The sequence below is a fragment of the Choristoneura fumiferana genome, chromosome 24 (assembly GCF_025370935.1).
Source record: "Choristoneura fumiferana chromosome 24, NRCan_CFum_1, whole genome shotgun sequence".
NCBI lineage: Eukaryota > Metazoa > Arthropoda > Insecta > Lepidoptera > Tortricidae > Choristoneura > Choristoneura fumiferana.
In genome coordinates this window covers 3,325,222-3,343,939 of record NC_133495.1, presented here as the reverse complement: position 1 = coordinate 3,343,939, position 18,718 = coordinate 3,325,222, and the positions used below count along the sequence as shown (strand labels likewise).

At 35.3% G+C, this 18,718-nt stretch overlaps 1 protein-coding gene across 3 annotated transcripts in view; it reads right to left on the bottom strand.

The window, feature by feature from the left end:
* The window catches only part of LOC141441710 (anillin-like), a 71,518-nt gene that overhangs the window by 11,951 nt on the left and 40,849 nt on the right, over positions 1 to 18,718 (bottom strand). For all 3 annotated transcript variants that reach the window (XM_074106523.1, XM_074106524.1, XM_074106525.1), the window contains exons 8-10: positions 11,171 to 11,385; positions 6,655 to 6,886; positions 5,387 to 5,579 (exon numbers count right to left, since the gene is read on the bottom strand). In XM_074106523.1, the coding sequence (XP_073962624.1) occupies positions 5,387 to 5,579; positions 6,655 to 6,886; positions 11,171 to 11,385 (640 nt within the window). The remainder of the gene's footprint in view (positions 1 to 5,386; positions 5,580 to 6,654; positions 6,887 to 11,170; positions 11,386 to 18,718) is intronic.

The window sequence follows — 18,718 nt, the reverse complement described above, 5'->3', positions numbered from 1 at the left end:
ATAGCACAGTAAAAGTGAAATAATAATAATAACATTTCAACATTTCTAAATTGGTTATTAAGTTATTTATTTACCAATAGCCATCGATAGATTGTGTTTTGGTTGTCGTTTTTTTTGTCGTTTTTCTAACCGTAGATTTGTGCTACATGGACGAGGATAATTATTTATAGTAATTAGTAGCTTGTATATACGCTCATACTTACATAAACAGATTAGGTACTTAAAATAAATAATATTGTGGAGCAATTTACACCAATTGACGTAGTCCCATAATAATGAGGTAGGTGTATTATTATGGGTAACCTACTACATTTTGTTAAATTCGTGTAATATCATGCAAGAAGCGTCTGCCAATACCGGGATTCGAACCCGGGCTCTAGTTTTATAGCCGGGGTCACTAACCGTTAGGTTATGTGGACAGGTCCTCAAAAATGACTGAAAATACATGATTCATAAATGGGGTAGGTAGGAAAGAAAATGTAGACGTAAAATTTATTTTATCATCTTTATGTCTTTGTTTAAATACTTGTAGCATACCAAGATTCCTGTAAAAGTAATCAGCATAGGTAAAGAGAATGAAATAACCAAAATATTTTCAAATTATTTTATTACAAAATCTGATAGAAAACAGTCCCTATTATCACAGACAACGAAACTTATACTTAATTAAATAAGAACTTAACTAAAAAGTTTATTTTACGAGAACATCTACTTCAACAGGCTCACGAAGTAAAATTAAAATCATAACAATTCGTTCGTGGTCAATAGGGATATATCATACGAGCATTTAAAAAAACAGTGATGATTTTCATAATAAGTACTTATTTTGTACACTCGTCCCTTTTCCTGTTGGTGTACCATACATGAGCTGCTGAAATAGATGATATAAGGACTTTTATACGCAGACTGATCTAATGAATAAGTCAAGCATCAATCTGAAGAAAAATGCCTGTCGCACACGACGCGACAAATATAAATCGACCTAAGTCCCACTTATCAAATTTCATTTGGCGTAGTTTGATAATTTATATCTGATACATAAATTTTATCTCTAATCGTTCTTTTCAAAATGAAACTTTTGAAGACAAAAGTTAAGGTCAATCGATGATGATCGTAGGTAAAAAAAGTGTGCGACGTTTATTTAAGTAGAATAATGAAGAATTTGTAAAATTAGTTACTTTTCTGGGTTCGTGTGTTATGAAAACGACATGAAGAAAGACGCTTGTTCTCAGGTTGGGGTTTGAAATGGTTTGCGAAATTTAAAGTTAAAATTCTTAAGTCTAGTTTTAAACTCAGACCTCAGAAAAATCACTGCTTGTATTTGTATAATAATTATCGTGTATACCTACAAGGCGTTTTAAAATTAATCCTAAATATTTCAGCAGATGGTTTCGTTATATTGACAGCATAAAACAGACAATACATAAGGTTGTGTTGTATTTGCAGGTGGTAGGACCTTGTGCAAGGTCCGCCCGGATTGCTACCACCATCTTGCTCGCTAATCCTGCCGTGAAGCAGCAGTGCTTGCACTGTTGTGTTCGGCGTAGAGAGTAAGACAGCCGGTGAAATACTGGCACTTGAGGTATCCCATCTTAGGCCTCTAGGTTGGCAACGCATCTGCAATTCCCCTGGTTTGCAGATGTTTATGGGCGGTGGTGATCTCTTACCATCAGGAGACCCACTTGCTCGTTTGCCATCCAGTCGTATAAAAAAAAAAATTGACCATTCTCTGAAACATTTGTCAACAACTATTTAAAAGTCAAATGCAGTCAAATGTCCAGTCAAAAGTAACCCTAATTCACCTGCTGTAATATGCCTGGTTACTTTTAAAATACCGTTAATAATAATGCACACTTAACAATTTCACGAATGGCATTATATTGTTTGTTAACCTATGTCAATCAATGTTTACATTAGTAAAGGCTAACAAATACCTAAACCACTAATAGGCAACGTTACAGTCTTATTAAATTAATGATATACCCTACGAATTGGAATTTTAATATATGGCCGAGGGTTCGCGATAACGTAAGCAGCTTTTTGTCTGTCGCATCATTAATTTCTAGGTTTTCACCCTAGAAAACTGAAAATTTGTTAAATAATCCACATAAATGACTAAAACCGTCGCCGAAGTCGTTATTTATGTGCCACTAGCGTTTACCCGCGGCTTCGCACGCGTAAATCATTAATTAGATACAGCAGTTGAATTGAAATTCCGGGATTTTATTAAATTCTCGTGGGATTTCCCTAAAATTACATCGTGGATTTCATTGACGTTAAATTAAAACACCCATTCCAAATTTCATGACTAAACCCAGCGGTTATTAGTTCGAGATTTTATCACTATCCCGTGGGAACATCGGGATAAAAAGTAGCCTATGTGCCAGACGTCCAGCTACCTACATACCAAGTTTCATTACTCTAAGCCTAGCGGCTGTTATTTAGAGATTTAATAACCCTATGTTTTAATCCAGATTATAAACTAACTTTTTGCCTAATTTCATCCAAATCCGTCCAGCCGTTTCAGCGTGACGAATCAACAAACATACTCACTTACTCACAAACTCACTCACTCACTCACAAACTTTCACATTTATAATATTAGTAGGATGAAACAGAATCAGACCTTAAAATTGTACACTCAGCAGCAGAAGTAGATGAGCGGTCGCGGTGCTCAAAATGATCTAAATACTTTTATTACTTTGGCAGTAGAGTCGCGTGTATATCATTTTGAGCACCGTAACCGCTCATCCACTTCTGCTGACTGTATTATATGACAATGGCATTGATTCTTAAGGCGGTAATGTAAAAGTCATAAAGACGATTTCAAACGTCCTTACGTCGCAACTTTGGAATTGTTCAATTATGCATGCCGCGTGAATATTCGCCGTCTTATTGGGGACATACGATTTGCATGGCGCCGCGCGATATCTCGTAATGACGTTGCGAAACAGGGAAAGATGCTAAAGAAAGTTGTATGGACATGCAGCGCCCGAATCCAATGCATCTTAAAGTAACCTTGCTGTTCTAACATAGATCAAGTATCTGAGGTATCTCTATTCATAGGCGTTTGACTTCTGAAGTGATGCTTGGATTTTTTTATGTGTCCAGAGCTCGTATTAAAAGACAGATTGTCTATATTATCCATGCAATTATTTGGGAAACTTGCAGGACTGCTGAGTAATAAATAAAAGCGCAAAAATGGCTGGGTTATCTAAGAGGAATCGTAAGGTTAAAATGCTATTATATTATTTAAATCGGGAATATTGTTTCTAGTCTAATCTAGATTACTATTGTCAATTGAAACACTAGTATAAACAGGAATCCATTCGTCTGTGACTGCCGACGCGATTGCGAAATTGATTATGATACGTTATTTCCTCATTTTATATCAAATAACTTGTATGGCAAGTTTTATCTTGCTCACGAATGACTGATATGAAGATGTGGGGTTTACTTTCTAGACAAGATTTAAGAACAAATGTATTAAAAGACTAGCTGTTGCCCGCGACTCCGTACGTGTAGAATTCGTTTATTGATATCCCGTGGGAACTGTGCAATTTTCCGGAATAAAACTATCCTATGTTCTTCCCCGGGACTCAAACTATCTGCATACCGAATTTCATCTTAGTCAGTTCAGCAGTTTAGACGTGGAGAGGTAACAAACAAACAGACATACAAACTTTAGTATTTATAATATTATAGTGGGATTCATACTCGTTAAGAAGCTCTAAGACACAGTATTTTTTTCTCTATCGAATTGTCCAGTAGTTTATAATTAGATATTAATTTCACTGAAATGATTTCGCAATGACTGACTATTTCATATTATTATACTTATAGATCTTAAAAAAAAACAACAAGATCTGAATTTAATCAATTAACTGACCCGATATTTATGATTTGATGTTTATGTTTGCAACAGTGATCAAAAAGTGTCATCAGCAACAAGATTCTCCGCGTAATTTTACAAACGATTGCTCTTACATTTTACAAACAAATGAAACACTGGGGAGTAAAATCGTTTTCCTCAAGCGAAGTAATGCACAGTACTAATGTAAACCGGTTGCCAGTTACTCGTTACTGCGAGGTTCGGCCTAGTAAAAACTGTGCCTTTGCCAAGGTTCCCTTTGGTACTGGTTAAACGCATATGTTTAAAGATAACAATCATGTTTATGATGCCTTAAGGGCATTGATTGGAGCGTTTCGCAACGTTTACTTGAGGTAATGGATAAGGGTGGTCAGTATGTTGCTGGTGACTAGTTTTTTTTAATATTATTTATAGAATAGGGAGCAAACGAATGAGCGATATTATTTGAATGGACAAGAGTGACAAATATATTTTTGGGCCTTGGTTGCTTTAATATATATCTCTAAAAGGCGAGAACTTTAATTTTTTTTGGACACTTAAGTATCATCCTTCTAAAGGAAAACCTTTCCATAAAACTTGCAAGTTTGAAGTTTTTAAGTTGCATTTACTTGTTTGCATAGAAACTGGAGTATTTAAGTAGTGTTGATTAGACGTTCCTTAAACGACATTTTTAAGAAGAATAATCATTTTACAGATATAAAGCATTTCAAGCTTAAAGAGCTCAATTATTTAAAACGTAAGATTTATAAAAGGGAAGTATAGAAAACGTTTCTAAAAGGTTAATGTGTATATTTCAGTCCAATTTAGTTTAATCTTTAATCATTGGTTCAATTTAAGACATTTTACTTGTATTTTTTTTTTAGAAAGAACCAACACACATTGATTTAAATATATCCTAGCGATTGAATTGACTTCAGCTTAACAAAGCAATAGCTTATAATGTAATATCTCCAGCCTTCTAGATTCATGACCCGCCGTCGACATAATACTATTCAATGTCAGCATGATCGTTATGAATTAAATTATAATTCCTAATGATCATCCTAGTGTCTAAGGCAAGAAGTAAGGTATAGTTTCCAAAAACTCTTAACAGACTGAGAACTCTGTACGCAGTAGCGCAGCTATTATTTTAGGTCTGAATATTATTTTATACATACGTCGACTACAAATTAGTCCCTCGGAATTTTTCCGAACTATGAAACGAACTATCTAGAAACCTATCTAATTTGCGAGCGCCTATAGTATTTCCGTCTCTTTTCTACACTTGTCCAATAACTGCTAGCGAGTCACCACCACTTGTCAATCAGCGTGTCCTTTTCCATCTGACCCAGAAGGAAACGGCCGCGCCGAGCGACTAGTGAGATCAATTAACACCAGCCTGTTCATTCATAAGCCGATTTGGTGCCGTTAAACAACTGACTACCAAATTTCCAGAACGTTCGAACCCAAATGTGACCTGCAAACAATCAAATGCAAAGGAATAGGAATACGCATTCTAAGGTGTAGTGTCCGCACCTAGAACCGCCGCAGTCAGAATATTCCTCTTGGGTGTTAGAAGCATCTGTCTCTATGTCTGAGAGGTGGGGGTATAAGCTGGTTGGTTGACTGGTCACTGCGCCGTTGCCTTGAGTCTCCTTTTTGTTGTTGTTTACTTTTATTCGCTTTACGTCTTCCAGGACTGAGAGTACAACGGGCGAATCTTGAGAACCTGAAAACAAATAAAAATACTATTTTAGAGTCCAGTTAAAATACGTTACTAGCTTCGAGATCTTTAAATACAAATACAAATGTTTTATTACGAGTAAAAGCAAAAACAAATTACAAGTAGGATTTCCGTTGATTCCACACTAGGCTAAGCCTGTCACGTGGAAACCTGATTCGGGGTACAAACAATTGATTTGATAAATAGCGCTAATAGCTTAGTATCATCTAGATGTCTTGCATAGAATATACGAGCTATAAATAGATACTCGAAATAACGTAACTTGAAACCAGCAAATAATCAACATTAAATAAAAATGTTGTACTTTACATTACATTTCAAAAACACGAATAATCACTTAAACATGCTTTGAGACATTGTTGCGAAAATTATGAGATAATAAACGATCCTGAGACACAATGTTGAATACATTTAAACATTATTTATAACGAAAGGTGTGTGCTGTTACCTTCCACCATACTAAACCGTCATTACAACACTTTGTATGAGGTCTAATACAGGATACATTCTGCATAAAAATATGACTGCTTTAGGCACCTGTCCTTTACAGCAAGGAATATCTTATAATTATCTTGTTTTTGCGTCAGTACTTCATCTTTGCGTTTCCGGCAATAAATTATCCCAAATTCTCAAAAAGTATCAAACAAAAGGGTTCGGTAGGTACCTATGTTTTTGATAAGGTCAATATACTGAAAACCTCAGACATTAACTGCCTTCTTTTTAAAAGCTTATATTTTTCAAGTTAGTTTGCTTTAATTACCTACTTTTTAAAAATTACGTATGTTTTGCGAAGCCAATAATCTACCTGCGCTTGTAATTTATTTGTCAGTTGCGCTTTGTCGTTTTCAAAAATCAGAATTGACAGAAAATGTTGCCAGTATTATGTTATCAAATGAAATTAATTAATAAAATAATGCAAGATCATCCATCCACCATTACCTCTCATATTTCGTTTTCTGGATTGTTTTACCGTACAACGGCAAAAGCTACTAGACACTGGCCAAATTTTCCTCCGATGGACCGAGCCATATTTTAAACTAACTAATTAATACAAACTTACTTCGTCTCTTAACAGGCTGCGTTGATGCAACCCTTTCTTCGACTTTCTCCCTTCTGTCGTCTTGCTTCTTGGCCTCGTCAAAGGAAACTTTAGGTATATTGGATATGATTTCAGGCTTCTTAGCAGTCTGGGCTAGACTGGCGGTGCTGCCCATTAGAGGCGCGGCCTCTGAAGGGTCATGTTCGCTCGCCTCTTCGTCAGAGTCGTTTGGCTGTTTTGTTTCTGTTTTAGGCTGGAAATAAAAAGTGATAGAGTTAATAACTGTCCTAAATTAGAATGAGCTTATTGTTATACTCGTAGGTAGGAGGTCTTTACTGGTGTAGCATTCTTGGATGTGGAAAGAAATCGATTGATTTCGGACCAGTCTTATCTTCTATCTCTACTTTAACATTGGTATGTAAGGATAGTCAAGGCCCGTGGGACGTGTCAGATATTTTGCTCTCTCAGCTGTGGCAGATATTATTGCAGGTGACTGTACTATAGTCACTCACGTTGGAAACGCAATTCGCAACCACAGAATTCTTGTGCTACGAATAATATGAAAGAGCATAGGTCTTTATGTTATAATTGCATTGCTGATCTAATAACAAAACGTTCACTTCACGTTAGGCACAAATTTATAATGTTATAAATTGTACTGACAGAGTTTATTTCAATCTTAAACACACTACTTGAATTCATTTGATTTATTCATACTATGTAATTATTAATCATATTTTTGTTACTTTTTAATTTTGTTTGGATTTCTTTCATAATCATAATATTTATTTGGACTGTTAAGCATAGAGATAATTATTTTTAATTTTAATATAAGTATGTTAGCTCTTTTAGCCTGCGACACAGAGTTCTCTATTAACCCTAGTGCAGGCAAACGTGTAGCATAGATTTTTATAAAAATTGTATTTTATTATCTTGTGCTGTTAATTATTCAATAAGTCATTATTATTATTATTATAATGGCTTGGAAGGCCCTCTAAATATTAACATCTAGCTTCAATTTCACCTTAGTTATATATATTAATATACACACATTTTTGCAGTCACATACTTGTATCTATTGTGTTGTCTATAGAGATAAAGTTTACCCACTTTTTAAAATCAAAGGCCATATTATCTAACGCAGTCAGAATCACAATCACACCCCCTATATATTTCTATTCAACGGTATAGGATGAAGGTAGAAAGAGATAGCGAACACGATCGTGATAAAAAACAATAAAGATTTTTTGTACATTGCTCAAATCATTTGAATCTACTTAAACCTTTTCACAATAAGCCATAGCTATATGTGTTAAGGAAGTCATTACAACACTTAATGTGATAAGGTACTACAGTGCTTTAGGAGTCACAAAATTCGTATTTTTTGCGAGCAGATTTGTATGTTGTTCATTACGATTGTGAATTGTATCGTGTGATGGGTTTTTCTCCGCCGCAAGACGCAAGACGAGGTTAAAGTTCCATCTGAACCGCTATTACAAGTTTCTTGAGGTTAAAATTAATCAAAATACTTGGAAATGATACCTAAAATGGAGATTTAATGATTGAAGATGACCTTGATTATTTAACTAAAAGGTCAGCAGGACAAAAATCTGCATAAATTACTGTTACCTATTAATAAGAAAACAAAAATCTTATTTACTTTATATCACCTATCATTACTGCAAATAAATTACTATGGGTGTGATCATGGGCAAGTCAACATCAACAAAGGTGTAAGTTATCATTTATCAAACATTGTTTACAGTTTTGAATCAATTATTTTGGTTCCAAATACCTCAAATTCTCGGCTTTGCCAATTAAAAAACCTTTTATATCTCGGATCGGATAGGCCGCAACGATATTAAGGCTTTGCAATTAAGCTTAGCAGAGTTGCGAAAGTGATGGAGTTTCTGATGACACTGCGGTTATCTCGACGTCATCGCGGCATTGTGCAAGATTATAATGCTGTCATTACGTGCCTCTACCACGGAAGCCTTGCGATTTCTGGCTAGTGCAAGAAATAAAGGATTACGTCCCTAAACACACACACAAATATTTAGACTACTATTGCTAAGGGATTTTTGCTGTAGCTGCTCCGGGTTGACGCTAAGTCGCCTAGCATATTAATTTGACTTTTGGGGGCGTTCGGTTCGGACATAAGTTTTTTTTAACATTTGTCATTGACAGTTTCACTATAACATGGGATGCTATCAAGTGGCTTAGACTGCCAATAATCTTCTCAACATAACTAAACCACATTGCAGCTCAACATTTCCTTGGTAAGCCGCTTTATACCTTAGTATCGCTTTAAAAATAGGAATAAAGTAAATCCTTCTATTGATGTTAATGCTCATTTAATGACTGTGTTTTAATATTTATTTAATGACACACGTTATTTACTAAGTTTGCTAGATATTATAGGATTTCACTTTAAGGTAAAACCTGTCCTAAGCTCATACCTATACTTTAACCGCCGTTTCTTAAATGCAAAACAAGGAACTTTTTTCCATTACAATACCGCTTGGGTTTATGCGACAGCCTTTATCCGTAGCTCAGATATACTAACTGGTGGTTAAAAGTTGAAGAAACTTCTCAGCAACATGTTACGAAATACCAATAATGCTTTCTACTACGTAAATCGAAACTTTGAACACGTAACGAGGTTTACGTTGGAATTTACACCACGCTAAGAATGTATGGTGTTAACCCTTGTGTAGCCGCACGGTTGTCTTTGCTTGACCTAAAACGCCATGTTTGTAAAATATGAAAACATATTGTACACATGTTCGCGACTTGCAATAATAACAAGGCGTAAAAAACCGGTACACATTTTGCTTACCAGCACGGACTGTCTTAAAAGAAAACTACTTTGTACAGTACTTTGTTAAGTAGGTACTTAGACATATTGCATTAAACACTAAAAGTTAAAATAATATCAAGTGAATGGAGGACCCTAAAATACTACCTTCTATGAACCCAGTAGCCATTTTCGATTATTTAAAGGAACAATTAAGTAAGTAAATCAAAGCCGTCTTCGTCCAGAAGAAGTTGAATGATCATTGCAACAAAATGACATGAACCTAAATATTCCACCGAGTCACAGGCATTGATATATGTAGACGATATTCCAAAATAACTGGTCAAGCTTCTGCAGGTCAATACTTATGTTATGTATTAGATTTGAAAGAAGTGTTTAATGAATTATTGATTAAAAAGATGCTATAGTTATCAAGGACTTCTCCTGACGAAGGATCATTAAAGAGAGGAATAATTTAAACAATTAAATAGCAGACGGATACAATAAAACTTTTAACAACCTACGCTTCGTTAGCTCTAAGAACAAGCCGATATTTCGCTGTAAAATATGAAGTTACCGTAGTCCTGAAGACAAAAATAGCTATAAAGGGTAACGGATGGAAATGCTTAGTGCTGGTCCATAATAGGAGGTTACGTTAAGTTCAAACTAATTATAGAACGGGTAACTAGATCCCTGAGAGCTTAGTTCACTTATCGAGCTTTCTTAGGAATCAAAGCATCATGCTCCAGGATAAAGGATAGAAGGGATAGTAACTGATAGTAAGTTGTTTGTGCCGATGTTTAGATTATTAAGACTACCTGACACATTATAATATTTTCAAACTTTAACACAACTAACTAAAGATTCGAAGTTTTCTTAAAGAAAAAAAACATATAGCTATCTAATATTGAGGAATATTTTATAGCTATATAAGTTTTTTTCTTCAGCCGGATATTAGGCATACTGTGCAATGACTTGTACTAAATCAGTAATAAGTATATAATATTTACGAACGACACCGTTCAAAGTATTGGCGTCAATGGCGGTAATTTTCTGAGTGACCCACTTACATAAGTAAAACCTAACGTGACCTGCTTGAGGCGTTTCGGAAAACCACTTTTACATATAATTCGTAGTATCGGAGCACTGATTGAGGAAACATTTAGATATATCTTTAGTATTGGTCAACTTATTTTCCACATTGAGTCATGGCTTAAGTTATGTACTCACGTGTCTAAGACCGGCCAAATTAACATAAAGATATAATAAGCATTAAGTATTTTCAACGCATTCAAAAGTTAAAGGAAAAACCTAGTTAAAAATGAGGTTTAAGAGGTGCGGGCGCGTAAAAATACGGGCCGGATTTCCAAGATAACATACTTACAATAGTATAATTTAATAGCTTAAACGACCTTACCGTGGTTAACCTACATATTTATACTATTTTCTCATAGGAAACGCTACAAATACCTATAAAATCTAAATTGATTTATTGCGGTTTCTAGACAGTAGTTCAGACAATATAGCTCGGGACAGCTGGCTTTTCCGTAAAATTTTGTTAAAAAATTAATGTTGCTGTTCACTCGGGTTTAAAATATGGTGAACACAGAAGTGTTCCATGTGATTTTACCATAGAAATGGTAGTAACATATTGAGATATTATTGATCCCCTTTAACTTCAGCGTCTTATTTCTACCAAGAACTTGATAAAGTTATTTAAACCATGCAAAATCAACTGACCTTATAGTGGAATCTGTTCTGGAGCATTTCCATTTCCTTTTCTCTTTCCTGCTTAAACTTATTGGCTATGGTCGACTCGCTTATAGTCTGCTCCTTGCTGAAAAGAGCAGCCAGTTTTCCCTTGATACCTCCGACTGAGGTTACGCTGATACTGTCCTCTTCCTGCGAGTTTCGTCTGTTTGTTTTAGTTGGCGTCGTTTTGGCAGGTTTCTTGTCTGTAAAAAAACGTGTACTTAGGGTCGAGGCCGCTCAAACAGTGTTTGGTTTAACGACGACGCTTGGTGCCAGTTTTTTGTTGCGTATACGCGCGTATTGTTAAGTTTTGTAATATGATTGAAGCGGGAGTCGATACTTTAAATATATAATGTAAACATCAAGAATCTACTTTAATATTCTTTGAACAGGTACGTACTTGACTAATGGCGGTTATAAACGATAGTATTTTACTGTACATAACAAGTGATTATACAAAACATCTAACTTAGACCTAGAGAGTTTGCAAGTAAAGTTTAAATTAAGCAATCAATGAGGCGCCGATGCAATTAGCTCTTTTCAATAATAATTGGACAATCTGTGTTCGTAGGTGTTTTTTAATTGTGCCGATACTGGGTCATTGGGACAGGCCTTGGTATAGAAGTACCATATGCGGGTAATGAACATAAAGCATGGCAACCAGTAATTCGTGGACTATTTAGTCTCAAGATCATTAATCCTTAGATAATTCGACAACTATTTGTAAACGGGCTGTAGATATTTTGAAAACTGTCGTGACTATAATGTTTATTAATTTTCATATAAGAAAAAAATAGTATTTTAAGGTTACTTTTACAATGTTACACCTAAGTTATAAAAAAACAAACCTGACCAATGACAAAAAAATGCTTAGTTACTTGTGTTATAAGTTATGGCTTATGACACCCACTCAAAAAAAGAAGTTAACACACTGGTGTTGTCGCCCTTTGCACAATAGTTTCTATACTGCAACTTTTGAATGTAATCACGTAGGTACCTACACGTCTAATATTTTTATTCTCATGTGACTCGACGAGTTTCTGATAAGGATCTAATTGCGGCTAAACGCATAAACTATTCTGTGTTTATCTAGCTGTAATTACGGAAACCGCACAACTAATGGTGTTTCGAGCTGTTTCCACATATTTTCTTGGCACATTTAAAATGTTGAAAATGTCATTGTTAAGGAAATTTCATTTAGACGTTCATTGCATCTCCGGATAATCTAACTATCTAAAAAAACCGAATTGATAACCTATTTTTTGGTCGGTTAAAAGAGCACGTAAGTTAATATCAGGCAGGTAAACTACTGCACACATCTTCTAATCACTTAAACATACCCTTATCCATGTTCACAAAAAAAATCAGGTCTCTATTCCCAAAACTAATTCTAAAACTAATCTTTTCATCGGTGTTGAAGCTTTAGTTACTTATTTTTTTTACTTTTGTTAAATCGTGATCAAACAATTATATTATAGAACAAATGAAATCGATTGATCTCCGAAATTAATCACTTTTCAATACCTAATCTAATAAACAATTCCACGAATAAGCTTTAAAAAAAACACAACTTACATAAGCCAGACACAGAAAAAACAAAAACCGGTCACTGACTTGCGATTTTCAAAATAAAAATCAAAGCAGCGTCCAACCGTTCACGATCACTGGCCACTAATATCCGTGCAGCATCGATCTTGAGCGTGATGCGTTCGCTCGCGGAATGGCAAGGTGCGACCAACCGTCGGTCCACCACCACTCTTCTCGGCTTCCGAATCCCACGCGGCGCAGGGATCGCCAACATTTAGACGCGGTCGCGGTTCAATTGGCGCATTATGCTTTAGGATTGCGATTGTGTATGAATGACCTGATTGACGGTGCAGGTTGAATTAGTGAGCGGTAGTAGATTGATACACAAAAATTGTATGCACAATTAGTTGAAATTATTAGTATAGATAGGTTAATCGAGCGTGCGAAGATGTAGCCTGAAATTTAGACAAGTGTCACCAGATCAGCTGTGTGGTTTGGCGGGTCTTTTCTCCTGACTGCTAGAATCTTTAGTTGGTATTTTGGTATTACAAACTTACAATACCTACACTCTGGCTTACTTTTATTTTGAGCAAGCCAGCATAATCTTTTGTCTCTTTGTGTATTTTTTGTGTATAATTTGAATTTTACAGCGCATTGGTGTTTTAACTGTAACGCTACAGTTTTTTGTCGACTAATAAATGATACATGTTTATATCCTCAAGTAATTGTAATCATTGTTGTCGTTTTTTATGTATAATTGAATTTTACAGCGCATTCGTTTTATTGCTGTAATTTTTTATTGATAAACGGGCTAAGAAAGAAAAAATATATAAAAACTTTTCGCCAATTTTCAAGAAATTAATACAAAATTGTAAACAAAAAACTTTCCTTGATATCTTACATCTGTTACCAAATCAAATGTTTTCGACGTCTGCCATAGTCAACCTTGATGACCCGGCTCCTTAATGATGTCATTTTACTTGAAAAATCACAGCTCAGTAGCCAAAGGTACACTAATTTTCTCATCAACTTAATATTTCACCTATTAGATAGATCTATGGATCGATTAAAACGTGATGAGGATGACACATTAGAGAGACGGATACTATTATTAATTAATTTAAGATTTATTTTATGTAAAAACTTTTTCTACCTTCTTAAGTTAATTAATACCTGTCTTAATTAGTACCTATTTATGTAAAGTAAAGAAACAAGCGAGAGTGACAAACAACGTTCATCATCCAGCCTATATACGTCCCACTGCTACAGGCCTCCTCTCAGAACAAGACTTGAGCTATAGTTCCCAAGTGCGGATTGGGACTTCACACGCACCATTCAATGCTTCGCAGGTTTGTGCATTCCTCACGATTTTCCTTCACCGCAAAGCTCGTGGTAAATTTAAAATGTAATTCCGCACATGAATTTGGAAAAATCAGAGTGCGAGCCTTTGAAACACCTCTGTTTAGAGATATGTTATACGGCTATATATCGGCATCCGATAACGTTAAGAAGTAAGAATTATTAGTTTATGTAGAGATTTTTTCTTTAGAGAGTGCGTTTACTGCGTTCTTTATTGCTTTTGTATAACGTCATCACATCAATTCTCAAAAAAATACAAGTGGTAGCAGTGAAATATTAGCGCAAATGGGATATTTCAGTCAGCCCTAACAGGTATACTAATTTCTAAAAGCAATGCAGAAAGAAAATTAACCTGATAACTAAGCTGCTTTAGCGTAGCTCGTAATTTAGGCTTGATATCAGTAACCTAACTAAACCCAATTAATACTTAGTTACTTCACCACAGGTCACCAAACAAGTTTTCTTGCAAACATACATTTTAAACTGTAATTTTTGAATTCATGACAGCCCACCGTGGCATTCCCTAATGATCACGAGACCCTCGCCAGTAATGATACGGTGCAGGACAGGTGAAACGCCAGTAATGACATAGACCACTCGATTGGAACATGCGACAAATGGTGTGGGCTGTATTGTTGCGGTAATGATCTAGACAAACTTAATTATAGCACTTTCGCGTTTGCCAGAAAGGAAGGTGACGCTCTAGACTAGAATGACCCGAAATTTTATTGATATATCTATTTGGTTACATTTAACACGAACCATATTTAAGAGCAAAATTTACAAAAAAAGGAAAGCTGACTCAGAACAAAGTCACGAATTGCTTCGCAACGCTGATATTCTGTTACTCGGCCTGAAGGATTTTCATAGTATTTTTTTAAACGGCCTAGCTATGTCTTATTTAATAATGGTATGGAAAGGGAAGGAAGCTCCCGACATTGTCATTTTTCCATTATAAGGATACTTAAGGACAAAGGGGCTTGAAGATACACCTCTCTCTATGTTAAGGTCAATTGAGAATTGCAGACAGGATATTTCACCATATAAAAATAAATTTACAGTGACCATTTGGTGATTCATTTACCGTTTGCAAAGGCTGTGGTCACGAAGTCATGGAAAAACTCGTGAGGCGCTAAAGTCCCGTAAGAGTTATTATATAATGAAAATAGTGGAATTTTAATTTGCGACAAAAATAACGTTCTACGCTTTTTTTAACTAATGTTATTGAAAATTATTTATATCAATTGACTGTTGTTGATTTTTTGTCTCTTTAATTTTACAGTGGTTTTTAAATCCAGAGCAGAAAAGCGCAAAATTGAACAATACCTACTGTCTTAAATAACACAAATCCTAAGTCAATGCCCTCATCATCATCCCAGCCTATATACGTCCCACTGCTGGGCACAGGCCTCCTCTCATAACAAGAGGGCTTGGGCCATAGTTCCCACGCGGGCCCAGTGCGGATTGGGAACTTCGCACGCACCATTGAATCGCTTCGCAGGTTCGTGCAGGTTTCCTCACGATGTTTTCCTTCACCGCAAAGCTCGTGGTAAATTTCAAATGTAATTCCGCACATGAATTTCGTTAAACTCAGAGGTGCGAGCCGGGGTTTGAACCCACGACCCTCTGCTTGTGAGGCGATAGGTCAAACCACTAGGCCACCACGGGGTTTATTTAGGACATTCCGTCAAAACCAAAACTGAGCTTTCTCGTTAGTCTAAGACTAGTGAAGTGTAACAGACAGATTCGTTCCGTTACTGGCAGGCCTAGTTAGGCAGAATGGTATTGTCATTTTGGAAAGCGCATTATGCAAGCCAACGGGACAAGATAATAGAAACGAAGAGGTTAATAGGGAAGCTGTTAAGATTTGCATTTATGAATGATTTAGCATGGAGTCGACTTTAAGCATGATGTTTACAAGAGCGGAGGGGTATTGTTGTCCAAGTACGGTGTTCATGTTCAAAAGGAAGGCCATTTTAAGGCAATCGGACCACTTAATGTAACATGAGCTGACAGCCTGGCAGTTGGGAGGGTTAATGTGGAATTTCTGCCAACATAACAAAAGCCTGGTGATTAGGTACTAACCAAAAGGGCCCACTAAACTAAACATCTCGTCATCTTTTCTAATGGACTGCTCAGGAATAGAATTCGCTTCTGTTGTCTATTTTTCCGTGTAAATACAATTTAGGGCTATTCAAGGTAAGAGTGAATAGGCTATTACGGAGCCCAGTGCTCTTATATTCGCTCTGCACTTATTATATCGGTAGAGGTAGAGATTTAACTGCGGATCAGTTTCAAATACATTAAAAAATACTCACTCGTGCGTCAGCTTCTCAAATGCCTATAGTTCAGTTATATTTGTAGTAATTATCTATCTAAAAATCTCTATAGGTACATCAAGTCTTTAGCCTATTTTACTGACCTTTATGATTTAAATCCATTGTCAAACATTTCCATTTCGAGAAAACGGCTGGAGTATTTGTTTGCCGTAAAAAAGTGTCTTTGTCTTAAACTCAAACACAAAGTACATATACTTGTATGAACTTTCATCTCAGTGTTTATACACTGCGACGGTGAGTATTATACACAGGACCTTTTCTTTCACCAAAAGCGTCCAGTAATAAACATGGCTTTTACAATAAACAAGTGTAACATATATTTAACCTAGGTGGATGGTAATGTAGTATTAGATAGAAGCCAAACTTTCGCCAAAAAATGACCCACATTCGAAGTGTTAAAAAAATAAGAAAGATTGGCGACAACCGTTTGAAGTTGACAACACGCTCCTTTTAAGGACGTGCTAACTTGTCGTGCAAATATTAAATCTGTCACACTGACACAAATAAATACACAGTTGTATGGGAAAATCACAGCATCGGTATGCTTTACTTTTCGTTCGAACTGGTTTGGTTTAAATTATTGTTTTTCTAACATATTTTTCCCTGTTGTTTAATGTCTTCCTTTTCCTTTGTTGAATTCAATATTTTAAATAACAGACACACATCTTAATAGATGTATTAATATTGGATTACTAATGTATGGGCAAAAAACTTTTCTCAAAGTATCACTTTCCAAAATATTTTACTTAAATTATCATTTGGCAATAATCATTTGTTAAAACAACTTACCGCAATTTTACAGCTGATAATTTTTTTTTGGCAAATGTTTGTTTCATAAATATGTATGTAATTACTTAGTCATGTTTCATATTACCAAGTATTGTTTAGTCAAATGTATCGTTTGGCATAACGTACTCTTCCCAAAATATTGCATGGCTTAATAACCTACTCTTCAGGTAGCAGTTCGTTTCTGTGGGGGACGCAGTTCTAACCTAACCTACTTTTCTAATAGCAGTTCGTTTCTGTGGAGGAAGCAGTTCTAACCTAACCTAACCTACTTTTCTGGTAGCAGTTGGTTTCTGAGGATGGTACGTGTGCGAATTGTCATTTTGAACAAACATTTATTTTGGAATATAATATTAGCCAAAGAAAACGTTTGCTTAATAAACGTTTGTCGTAATAAAACTTGACAAAGTAAAACTATGCCAAATGATAATTTGACCAAATGAATAAAATGCGAAATGTAAATATGCTAAAGATTCGTTTGGGAAATGAAACTACTGCGATAAGTTTTTTGGGAAGTGAAATTTGGCGAAAAATATTTTGCCGAAACGGCAGTAACCATTAATATTTGAAGTAATGGGGTCAAGAAATTGGAAAGTTTCTTTTTTGAGAGACGTTTTTCTATATCTATAAATCGTAAGTGTACTGAATTACTTTGCATGTGAAAATGTGAGACAGTAAGTAGTATTTTAAGTATTTAGTATTTTTTCATGATTCTTCGCTAGTTCTAGTTACACTAAAATTACAAGGTATTTTAAAATTTACAAAACCTTTAAAACGTAGTATATAATGACTGAATTCATAGTTCATCAAGCATCATCATCCCAACATAATTCTTCAAGTTGTATACTAATAAGATTTTCAATTTAAATTAAGAGATGGGGTTGTACGGTCAGCCAAATAAGTGGTCTAATCAATTTTTAAACAAGTTCCTATCACATGAATATATCGCTAAAATCGTACTTTCAAGTTGACAAACACGTCTATTGGCATTATTGTTTTATGACATGCAAACGATTATCAAACTTTAGGGTGGTAGACCACATATTTTGAACGATCTAGTTACCAAATAATTACGCCTTTACCTACTATTCACAAATAACTAATTATATGTAATTGATTTCATTCAATGGAAATTTTCCCGCTGATCTAGGTACCCATATTATTTTCTGAGAATAACGATCAAGTGACAAATTCATTGTTATTGTGGCATGTAGAATAGAACAGCTTAGTTTCTTAAAATATGTATTTTGAGCTTACATTTCCTGTATACATTGCACAAGTTTAGTGTTAAATGGGACACATGACTAATCACTTTGAATAAACAACGTAACTTGAATATTTACGAAGAATTTTCAAGGAAAAACAAAGAACTTTGTCTTCAATTCAGTTCATTCGATTGCACCATCAGACCGTCAAAAGCTGATGCACCAATTATAACGGTCTCGTTAATTGTATTGCGTAACCGAGAATTACTTTCTAAGACAAAAAGCCGTCAAAATCAAATAATAGCTTATAATGAAACGTA